At 32.6% G+C, this 12,527-nt stretch overlaps 1 protein-coding gene across 7 annotated transcripts in view; it reads right to left on the reverse strand.

Moving 5' to 3' along the window:
• The window catches only part of MYCBP2 (MYC binding protein 2), a 225,959-nt gene that overhangs the window by 44,662 nt on the left and 168,770 nt on the right, over positions 1-12,527 (reverse strand). For 6 of the 7 annotated variants that reach the window (XM_074378365.1, XM_074378366.1, XM_074378367.1 and 3 more), the window contains one exon: positions 10,223-10,378. The exons of the other annotated variant lie outside the window; for it this stretch is intronic. In XM_074378365.1, the coding sequence (XP_074234466.1) occupies positions 10,223-10,378 (156 nt within the window). The remainder of the gene's footprint in view (positions 1-10,222; positions 10,379-12,527) is intronic. 7 annotated transcript variants of the gene reach the window in all.

A 12,527-nucleotide genomic window follows, 5' to 3' on the forward strand; every position in this document is an offset into this window, starting at 1 on the left:
ATTCAAAAAAATTAATAAAAATGTTACATATTAAGTATTCATTCATTAATAACCTTCATAATTCTTTTCATGTCAAAATTATGAATAAAGGGTTACATGATACCATCCTATAATACAACATAATATAATACTGCACCATAATACGATATGTCGTAGTATGTACTACAGATCAGCTCACACAACACTATATACTACAGAAGTCAGGTATTATAATTATACCATAACACTACATAGTACCTCTGTCAACTGTACAAAGGAGAGATGTAAAAACTGTTTTATCCATTTCTAAGAATACAGGATTTTAAAAGTTTAACTAAATATTACTTTAAGACAAAATATGTGATGAGGCATCTATAGTATTTTAAAAAACCAAAGCACATTTTAAAATTGTCTGACATTTTATCAACTGTCAATAGTCTAAACATTTCTAAGTTTAAAATATTAAAACAAAGTGACTTAAGAAAATACTATAAGGAAGACCCATGCCAGACAGGACATCCTTGAAAAGCAAACTAAATTAAAAAACTTAATTACCAAATTGTTTCTCATAAAAACCTAAAACACAAAAATGATCTTCATATTACATAACATAAAAATGTGTTTAAGGTTTAACTGTCACATGAGATACTATGTTCTCACAGGTCATAAGGTGCTTTATGGCTTACACATATACCACCTTGTTCTGATAATAACGGTTTTACAACTCCCCAAATGCATTTATTTCTACATAATTTATTTTTTAAGACCTCATATAGGTTTGAAATTAAATAACGGTACTATTTAACCTACAGATATAGTAAACATGCATATCAATTAGGATAATCAATACTACAATATTGAATAGTTACATCACAAATTACCCAAAATATCAAATTTTAAATAAAATGATAAACTTTAATCTTAAAAAATGGAATGGGATGAGAATGACTGAGGTGAACTAACATGTCTTTATTGAGACCTGTGTTCATTCGGAATGGCCCATCCGTGAACGCACGCATACCCACCCTTCAGTTTGTGAGACAGAGATGAGAGAGCAGAGGCAGGCCCAGCTACAGCATAATTTTTGTAAATGCGCTCGCGAGAAGCAAGGTTGCGAGATGGAGATTCTACAGTGGAAAACATCGGCAAAGAAGCAGCACAGATTCAATGGAAAAAAAATTTAGCAGAGAACACAAGCAGAAACAAAGCATTTCAAATGGTATGCGCACCTATTAACTGTTATAGAAGTTTATATTCTGCTAAATTTTTCAACAAATTTATAGTTCTCTAAAATTAAAACTGAAAATGAAGCTCAAATTAATTAATTTAGACTAATAATGACAGCGCCAAGTGTGTTAGTTTAAAAGTTAAGTAACATTCACAGCACTGATAAATCAAATCTGAGCATTTCTTTTTAGACTAATACTTCTTTAACTCAGTTTTCTTTAATTTGGTGCTCATTTACTTATAAATGGAAGTTTATAAGTAAATTATTTTTTGATAAATGGTAGGAGATAAAGAAATGTTACTTACAGTTTAACCTATTATCACCTGGTTTTCTATATGGACACATGACCATAATTTTTCCAGTATGTATCTCAGAATGGACCCAAGATGACATTTATGGTTGACTACTTTTTTGAGTACATCTTCAGGAAAAAATGCTAGTGCTAATTTCAATATTTAGTGTTTGTTTTCTAAATCCTATTATGAGATACAAAATTTTGTTTTAAAAATTTTCACAACACAAAGCAAAAAAAAAAAAGAAAAACCCACAAGTCACTGAAAATGTTAGACACATTAATGATTTACCATGCAGAAAATGAAGTACTTAAAATTTTAAAAATTATCTTTTTTCAAAGAATTAACAGAACCTTTATTAGTCTTTTAAAAGCAATATGCTAAAAAAAATCTCTATCAAAATCTGAAAATAAAACCACTATTTAAATTTTTAACTCCTGTCATTTAAAATAAATGTAATCAACTGAGCTAAAATAAATTCAGATTATAAGGAGATAACTTTCTTAATATTATTGAAATAAAAAAATAAATACAACATCTACTCATCTCAAAACAGAAAAAGTTAATAGCTGACTTATTCATGCTTATGGCCAAGGTTAAAGGTGAACTACCCATAAACCAAGAAGTCATTCCATACAAGGCACTGAGTGTGAAATATGTGTCAGACATTTTCCTAGGAATTGAGGATAAAATGATGAACAAAATGAAGTCCTTGCTCTTATGAAGCTTCCAGTAAAAGGAGAGAGACGAGGAACACATAAACAGACACCAGACTGAGTGGTGGTAAACTTGGGAGCTACAAGCATGCAGATGTTGGATAATACTCCACGCCTGGATAAGACGTTAGGAAGTTGGGTCTAGAAGAGACCAAAGCCCTGGGACAGTCCTAGGAATACAGAATACACGAGGATGCAGAAAAGAGCCTGAAAATGGACAGCTGAGGTAGGAAATATCCAGCAGGCAAAGGAAGAAGGTGTTTCAGGAAATAAAGATCAACCCTGTCAAACACTGCTGATAGAGCAAGTAAAATGAGATCCTAGAATTGACAACTCAACTTAGCAAAACAAAAGTCAAAGACTGATTACAGCAATTTCTGTGGATAAGGACAACTGCAAAGACCCCTCACAGTTGGTTAAAGAGAGAATGGTATGAGTGGATGGAGAGATGGGACATACATGCTATCAAATCATCTTTAAGTTAAAAAATGTTAAAATTTTAATATCTTTGAACATCCTTCTTTTTAAAGTCTATAGAACTCAAAGGTTATCAGGCACTGCAAAAGGAGTTCTTATGCTATTTCAATCTCATATAATACATAGTCTGAAACTCTCACTGAAAATGTCAGTTAGGAAAGTGTCAACTTTTAACTGGAATTTAAGGGCAATTCAAACTGCCAGTCTTGTAGTCTGGTCACTAAAATCTGTGAAGACTGGGTTTTGCAAGAGGACACAGGAGCAGGAAATCAGGGTACTATCTTAATTGAAAGCGCCCATAACATAATGTGCAAACTCCAAGGACACTTGAAGGATAAGATGTTAAAGGTTTTAGGATAAACTCCTGGAAAAGGTTTTGAAGCCAAAATAGCCTTAAGTCTTTTCAATAGTTTACAAAGCTTAAAGAGATTGGATTCCTAGGTATGATTCAGAATGAGTAAGAAGAAACATTTTTGAAAGTCTTAAAAAAGGTTATTTTTAAATGCCTAAAGAAATTAAACTGTGATTGCACACAACACTTGTTCTACACATTTAAATTTTACAAAATTTGCTCATGTTTAAAATACTTTGAAATACTTAACTTTTTAAAAGATTCATATCTTTCAATTTAAAAAGGAAAGTAATCCTTAAAGAGATATATTACTATCTATGCACAAAAGAAAAAAAATTGATTGACTTTTAGACATTTGATGGAGTTTAATCATGTTCTTTTAAATCTTGCCTTATAGACAAAACAACTAATTATTAAATCCATCTCTGTAGAATTTTGATTCTTTTTTTGTGCATAATAAAGTTAACTAAGAAGAATAGTATTTAAAACAATAGAAGAAGCAAATCTTTTACTCCAGTACTTATGTGAAGTCAATAAAATATCTCCTTATTAACAATATGGCTCTTTACACATCATTTATTCTTTGTCTTCTTTGTTTTTAATCCCAAGTATCAAGTTCCATGGGGTACTTCATTCATTCTCTGGTCACTGAAACTCTGAGATCATTGTATATTGTATTTAAAAAGAATTATTCTCTAGGCTAATGACAATAATAAAACAGTATAACTTTCCTTTTTAATAAGGAAAGCATTGTCATTTCAGTTTGACAAAGACAAATTGTGGTTTTGCTGTGAGTATCAGGACCCTGACCTTGTTACTGGGACAATACACTGGGGACATAGGGGATGTTGGGGTGGGGGGCCGGAAATCAAGGTGCCTGTCGCCATCTAGTGGCAGTACACAAAACTGCAGTCTTGAGATTAAGAAGGTGGCATATACTCTTTTCAGTGCTGACAATGAAGCAATGATCTTTTTATATCCACTCATCTGTTGATGAACATGTAGGTTTCTTCCATATCTTGGCAATTATAAATAATTCTTCTATCAATACTGGAGTGCATGTGTCTTTCTGAATAAGAGTTTTTGTTTTCTTTGGATATATTACCCAGTGGATTTGCTGGATTATATGGTAGTTCTATTTTTAGTTTTTTGAGGAAACTCCATACTGTTTTCCACAGTGGCTGCATCAATTTACAATCCCACCAACAGTGTACAAGGGTTCTGTTTTCTCCACATCCTTGCCAATATTTGCTATTTGTAGACTTTTTGATGATAGCCATTTTGATAGGTGTGGGGTGAAATATATACAACAGAATATTACTCAGCCACAAAAAAGAATGAAATTCTGCTATTTGCAACACTGTCAATGAGCCTAGAGGGTATAATGCTTAGTGAAATGAGTCAGACAAAGAAAGACTGATACTTTGTTATTACTTATATGTGGAATCTAAAAAAAATAAAACAAACAAATATATATAACAAAACAAACAGACAGAATTAATGGTTACTACTGAGAAGAGGGAAAGGGTAGGGGCAAGATAGGGGTATGGGATTAAGAGACACAAACTACTATGTATAAAATAAATAAGAAACAAGGATATACTGGACAGACAGGGAAATATAGCCATTATTCTGTAATAACTTTAAGTGGAGCAATATAATGTCCAAAATTAAGCCTTTGTTACTGACCACCAATCCCGACTTTCTTGCAGTCCCTACAGTCAATGGAAATTACATTCTTCCAAATGCCTAGGGAAAAAACTTAGATCTACCTTGTACTATTTTGATTTTCTCATTGCTTATTCAATCTGTAAGCAAATCCTGTTGATTATTCTTTAAAATATACCCAGTATTCCATGATTTCATACCATCTCTTTGGCTACCACTCTGGTAAAGCCACCATCATTTCTCACCTGGATGAGTGTGAAAGCCTCCCAGACTGGACACTCTGCATGATCAGTGCTTAGAATAGTGCCTGACATGCAGATTGTGCTCAATAAATATTTGTTGAGTCAACAGATCTCTATAACATAGCTCATGCTATTCTCATAGCGGGAATACTCCTGTAACCACCTTCTCCACCCCCACTGTTGCCTGATAAGTTCCCGAGTCTTTCAACACTCTGAGTAGAGGCCATATCTTTTTTGAATGCCTTCTCTAAACTTTCCTAGCTGAGCCAGAAGCTTTTTCTCCTGTATTTCCAACACATCCTGTGATGATTGCTCCTGCAGACTTCAAATATTGCCATTATTTTTTTTAAACAATGGCTGCCTTCTACAATATTACAAAAGCCCTGATGACATTTTCTTTATGTTACTGGTCCCTATAACCCAGCATAGAGTAGATATTTAACAAGCAGGTAAATAGATGATGGAAGAGTAATAAATGACCCATCTGAAGAAAAAGGGTAATGAAGTGTGGAATACACTTGGGAGCCAATAAGGAGACGGGAGCAAAGGGAGAGAGAAGAGGTCAGCTCTAGTCAGGAGAAAGCAAGCAGATGCATCAGGGGACACTGTCTTAGAAACAACAGCAGCGTCCTCTTCGGTTTAAGTTTGAGGGTGAAGTGGAGGCTGATGAAGAGGCAAAGGAACATGGGTCAAAGCTTTCCTGAGGCAAGAAGATGGTGACACTGAGTGAAGACAAATCTTGGCCTGTGAAATAAAAACGATTTGTAGGCATGCCAGGGATGTCAGGGCCAAACTGAAATAAACACATTGGCCGTTGTGACAGATGCTATAGGTTCAAGTATTAAAAATGTTATTGAACTTGAATATTTGATGTTAAAAAATCTTTGTTGATATCGTCATATAGCTTTTTTGATAAAAATTATAAAAAGCAAAAGGATCTCAGAAATCAACCTAGGGTCACAAAATTAATTGAAGATTAAAACACAGGTCTCTTTCCTAAGTCAAGTGCCACAGCTCACAGCAGGCAAGCGAACACGTGAACAGATTCTGGGCTGTGATTACAATCCAGGATAAGAATGGTGTCAGTCTCAGAAACAAACCTTTTATACTAACACTCACACTAACATCTGAATATGGTGCTACCATATGAATAATTAATCTCAAAACAAATGAAGTCAAGCTGTGAAAATGTACTGAGGAGGAGCTAGGAAACTTCACTGGTCCCTTTCTAAATTCCTTCCTGCAGCTCACTCCACAGAGAACAGACTGTGATTTCTTTTCATCTTCCTCGGAGCATGAGAGATGTTAAAGGTTTGCATCAAAAGGCAGTAACAGTATCAGCAGGTAATGTTAATGAGGCACCTCATGAGGTAAAAAGGGCTCAGAAGTATCAAGTGACTTAACTAAAGCCAGTGAGTGGCTGGAATGGAAACTGAGCTTCAAGTCTTTCCATCACTACCTCTCTACAAGCTAAGTAAGTAAATACAGTGCTTTATTTTATGTTAGCATTCTTGAACGTGAATCAATATGCATATTGATACTTAAGTGGACTCTTTTGTCATATTTAGTAAATTTCTGTCTCAGGTGAGAACGCGATATGTGGGTATAACAGAAAAATCCTTGTTGCAAGGTAACCTAGAACTCACATCTGGGCTTGACAGTACGATAAACTTTGATAAATATATGTTACATGTTTAAAATGTCGGGGAGAACTGTAAATTGTCTTAATGCTCTATTTACCTTTGTTTTCTACAAAAAAGGGAAATTATTTAGCTTCTCGGACAGCAGCTAGAAAATGATTATGTTAAACACTGTCATGTGAAATACAGTTTTTCAGCTGGAGGAGCTTGTGTAGAATTCAATCAGTATAAACAGAATTATTAGATATCACATCATTTAAGCTAGATTTAATTTCTACTGAAATATTCTTTCTCTATTTTGAAGATGTACTCTGAGTAAATGCTGGAATACTGGTCATTAGATAAGAAGAAACACATGACCTTAAATTCATGGTTTACACTCAAGAAGGGATAATCTTAGGTACTGATAGTCAATAAACACTCTCTGAATGCTTATAATGTGAAAGATATTATCAGAGGATATGGGACTTAAAATGATGCTTTTAAAAGGGAAGAGAAAAGATAATGAGAATAAAGGCTGTAATATTCTTAAAAGAAAGCAGACAATGATATCATTCCCCACCTCAATCCACTAGAAACTTAACTGCCCAATTGATTATCAATTGTAAAAATGACATAAACAATTTTGAAATAAGAAAAGTAAGTCATAGAACAGTAAAGAAAAAGTTAATACACACACTTCTCTCTCATGCCTTTGTACATTTACACATAAGGAAAAGCAAGGAAAATTGTAACTTTTATTTCTGTAATTATTCTATTTCACTAGCATAACAGTTGAAACAATTTCTAAGTATATATATGTATGTGTGCATGTATAAAATAATTTTGCTAATTAAAAAATTACCAAATTAATTTAATGTGGCAGATTATTTTCAATTCCAAAAATTAGTTTGAAAAACCCTATGCTTCACGGGGGAAAAAAACTAAAGAAATACTGATAATCATGCTCATAAAGTTGATACGTGGGGCAGTTTATGTGTGTCTTTGTAGAGCTTCCTACTTAGCTGGGAGCTAGTCATAGTAATTAGGAAATCTTTTCCTTTCAAACCATGTTACATTCTTAAACTACATAATGGAAAACAACCAATCCAAACAAAGCTAATACTCTAGATGCTAGAACTAAATTCAAACAGAAAATTTAAAACTATATATTAAAGAACAGATGTTTGCATTATTAGTAGGTAAAGCCAGGTATTTAAAAACATGGCCTCTGTAGTCGGTAGAACTGGCCTCACGTTCCAACATTTACCGTGTATGTTTCTAGGGCTTATCATTTATCCTCTTTAAGCCACTGTTTCTTTAACTATAAAATGGAGACATTACTCTCAAATGAGGATGTACCAAAGTGCTCACGGACAGTAGTGCATAGGGGATGATCAGCATAAGCAAGAAGTAATAAATACGGTCTTCTATACATAGTATTTTACTTTAGAATCATAAAACTACAAGACAAAAATGATTCTCATTTTACCAACTAGTAAAGGGAAGTTCAGTATGAATAAGTCATCTTGTAGAAGGCAAGATAAAATGCTGACAGGATGGCTGACCATGAAATTTGGGAAAGGATATCTTACTCAAGTAGCCTTAACAATGAGCACTCTACCACATTTAATTTTCCTAGTATGATGTAATTACTACAATTCTAATATATTTATAAAACATTAAACTATTGTTAGATTTCATATTTGTTTTTAATTATGCTAAAGATTAAGACTTCTGGTTTCTGGAAATTGGAAGTCAAACTTCAGCGATACTCTGCTGAGAATAAAAGGTTTGTAAGAAGATCTAAGTATAGGCAAGTCATGATTCAGAAAACTGGTATTTTTGAGACATTTCTAGGCCAAGATTTTAAATTTGCTCCAAGATGGTGGTAAAGGAAGTGGCGGTCTGATAACACTTAAGACACAATATGCATAAAGTTATATTGACATAATGTCAGTTGGAAATTTATTATCCTTTAAAAGAGACAAATCTGATTTTCTTACAGTCTTTACTTGTTTTACAATATTTTATTAAATAATTTGGTAATATAAAAACATTTTTAGAGAAGTTTTTAAGAAGTCTTGCGATGACCCTTTATGTAGAGCAAAAAAGTCCTTTATTCCTTAGTTCTCTTGTCTCCTGTCACTATGACATTATCAGGGTAATCTCTCTTTTAAAATTTTATATAAAATATAAAAATCTCTGCCTAATTATTTATTTTTTTCCTTTTTGTTTATTATCTTGTCCTTACCTTTAAAAATGTCCTGCAATCTAGGTACATCTACATGTAAAAAGTCTGTTGCTCCATTAAATATGTAAACTAAGTCTTCACTTCTCTTTCTTCTATAATGCTTATCAAGGATGAAGAAAAAAACTATTTCACACTATTACATGACACTATTACATTTCCTTGAATTTCTCCTTTTAAGAGACACTTAAGTGAATATTATATAGAAATAGAAATGATTAGCTAGAACTTTATATTACTTATACTTACAAACTAATTAATTTCATTAATTGAACTTGCCTAATACATAGTGCAAACCTAGAAAAGTTTATATTCTTGCATACGCTTTACCTAAGACAGATAATACTATCATAATGAATATATCATTTGCTAACTATATACTGCTCTGGTTCCTAATAAAAACAAACAGGCTGGCATTTTCTCAAATAATCCTAGTAACAGCTATAAAAGTATTTTTATAGAAAAATTAGCTTTTGTAGAAAACGCTCTAAGTGTGAATGTACTTTATTAAAGTAAAGCAAAGAGGTCATGTATTTGAATTCAAAGAAATGGATGTGTAAGCTGAGGCTTTTATAAACTATCTCAATTTAGGGAATGAGTTTATATACTGCATAGCCAATATGTGAACTGAAGGCCAAGAAGAGCATATTGTTGTCATATTAGGAGCTTTGAGAAATTTATAGGGAAACCTCAGGAGCTTACTAAGAAAAAGGAAGACTCAGTTAAGCATAATTTGTTTGGGTCTGTTTTCCAGATCAGTGTGAATTACTATCACGGATGAAGGGCTAGAGCAATCCTAGAAGGCAGAACTGGAATCAAATGATTGGTTTAACTTAATAAGAACAAGAATAACAACAACATCAAAAGCAAGAGAAGAAACAACAATTTGAGAAAACTCGGAAACCTGAGTTGCCATATATTTCGTGGATAATAAATTCACTTAAAAGAAACAAAGAAACCTGCCCAGTACAGCCTCTCCTTCACTCACTGGTACAGTGAAACAGGTCTGTTCTCTTGGGGTATCTCGAAGCAACAAAAATTCATTGTAAAACAACGAAAGTTGTCCCTATAACTGATGCTTACTACAGTCATGCTTATTATAAAAGAAAATTTTAAATCAAATGTTTTTAATATATCCTATAGTATGTATTTGCTTATACTGGAATTAGAATAGAATGCATATAAAACTTTAATAACTAAACTTAGTAAAAAAATGAGATTAAAAATGAATGCCTTAGCTCAGAACAGCTTAAGTGCTTCAAAAATGTGGGAAGGGATAACATCCTCATTAAGTAAAACCAGTTAGGTGAGTTGATAAATAATTAATAACTGATCAACAACTCAGAACAAAGCTTCAGAAATGGTTTGATGAGGCAGGTACGGCTGACAAGACTTACTCTGAAGCTGAGGCTGCTGGAAGGAAAGGGGCTGTCCGAACACAAATGGGCTGTGGACTAGGGAAGAGGGAGGTTTTGCGGCTTGATCAAAGATGGAAGGAGCTGGGAGATTGGGCCGTGACTGAATGGAATTCAATATGGCACTCAGTTGGTCACCTGCAGTGGGCAAAACAGTCAAAACTACAACTTGTTATTAATTAACACCCAAAATGGCAAAGTAAATGGTGCTTTACAACATTCAGATAAAGTCAAACACTAAGTAAAACGATGCCAGTTCAGAACTGTGTGGAAGTCGGTGATTGTCATCCTCAAGTCAGGGACCAAATGTTGTATGTTGTTTTAATAATGAAAGCACCCCGACAAATTTTATATAACAGCCCATCTATAAAAACAAATCCATTTATATTTAACATTTAGCAGCAGCCTGAGAGAATACAGAGTCTATGAAGAACCTATAAAGTTGATTAGATATCACACAAGTATAAATGAAGATTTAAGTAAATGACACCTTCTATGCAGTGCCTGACTGGTATGGCTGTCTCGTATGCAGAAAATACACAATACTTCATGCAGAAAATACACAAATAATGTGATAGTTTTTTTTAAATGTAGCACTGAAGGGAGGCAAAGTATATGTTATTAACTTAGTAATACATTTATATTATAGTTATAAATGAGTATTTTATTTTTAAGTTGCTATTGCCAAAGATAATGTATTTTTAAAAGCATGAACTCTTTTGCTTGGATAGATAATATATATATATAATACATATATATATATAAGACCTATAAGATAAAAAGGAATATGAGCTACCTTACTTGAATAGTATCTCAAACATGAACTCTGACTTTTTCCTTAAAATTAAATACAGAGGCCATTAACAGAAAAATACGTTTTAAAATATGAAATGATATAATTGTACAGATGATAGCTCCTAATTTAGAGAATATATATTAAGTAGTTTAAATGATGCTGAAGAAGAGGGGAAAAGAAAAACACATGCAGACTAGTTGATGCAGAAACTGGAAAACAGTACTTTTCCAGCCATATTCCCTAAATATAATAAAGTTTCATAAATAAAATGTTAAATGAAGAACAACAAAAAATAGATTACTATGGAAAGAACTGTATACACAAGTAACATATATTTACTTTAAAAAAAATTAACACTAGATTATTGGAAGGGCTTTAGAGAAAATGAAGAACTTTACAAAATTGTTTTAAAGAAAAAGAATTTTTAGAAAAAACAATAGCTTGATCTTGATAGTATAAAGAGTTAAAGAAAATGGGAACTACTATTAAAGGTAAGATAATAAATAAATGTTATATTTAATCAGATTAAAGTGTCTTAATATTTCTTTGCTCCTTTGCTCCATCTAAATATTTTAAAAGCTTATTAACAAGTACATGCTATTTTTGAATAATATTAGCAAAATTACACTTTTAAAAAGTATTAAGTTTTAATTTCTATTTAATAACAACTGTTCTCAGCAATGTTTGTGTCTCTTAAAAGTTGATTTTTTTTATACTTATGATGTTTTAATAAATCATATTTTAAAGACTGATTTATCATGATGGCCACCAATACAATTTAGACATTTTAGAGACTGAAAGCATACAATTTGAGCTAAACATGGCTTTAAAACAGATTATTATACAAGAATAGTAGTGGTAAAGTAAACACTGAGATTTTAATTTAAGGACTAGCAGTGGTAGAGAGAAAGGGACTGAAGAAAACATTACAAAGCATTTACCCTACTTACGTATGAAGATCTAGCTTAAGTTAGTTGAAATCTGAGCTACCTGAAATGAGCGAACAGACAGTAGCCAAGCCTGCAGGATAGACCGACCCAATACAGGAGGAAAAGCCAAAAAGAAATTCCACAGTTAGGCGTCCTTTGTAAAAATACGTTGTGGAAAGTAATGAAGGTATCAAACAGAAAGTGGTTTTATTTTAAAGTGAGTATTTCATTTACACGGATGTAATTATGTATTTTGCTGACTATTTCATTATTTCACTAGTTCTGCAAGTCAGGTATTGTCACAGTGTATTTGTTTCTTGAAATTGAATCCTATGAATTAGTTTAAATAACATTTTAAAGTAAAATTATTTCCACATAGGCTATCTTCTCCTTCCTACCCGCTGCCCAGCTGTGCACTACCTGCTGACAATATTGCTGATTTTGAGTCAGGATCAGGTTCATATGAAAGAATAGGAACGTGTCCGAATTTATATACAAATGGAATTTTAAATGAAATTCAGGCACAAATTATTTCAAAATAAATTACTGTTTGGACTGTCCT

Source organism: Camelus bactrianus, chromosome 14, assembly GCF_048773025.1.
Source record: "Camelus bactrianus isolate YW-2024 breed Bactrian camel chromosome 14, ASM4877302v1, whole genome shotgun sequence".
Lineage (NCBI taxonomy): Eukaryota > Metazoa > Chordata > Mammalia > Artiodactyla > Camelidae > Camelus > Camelus bactrianus.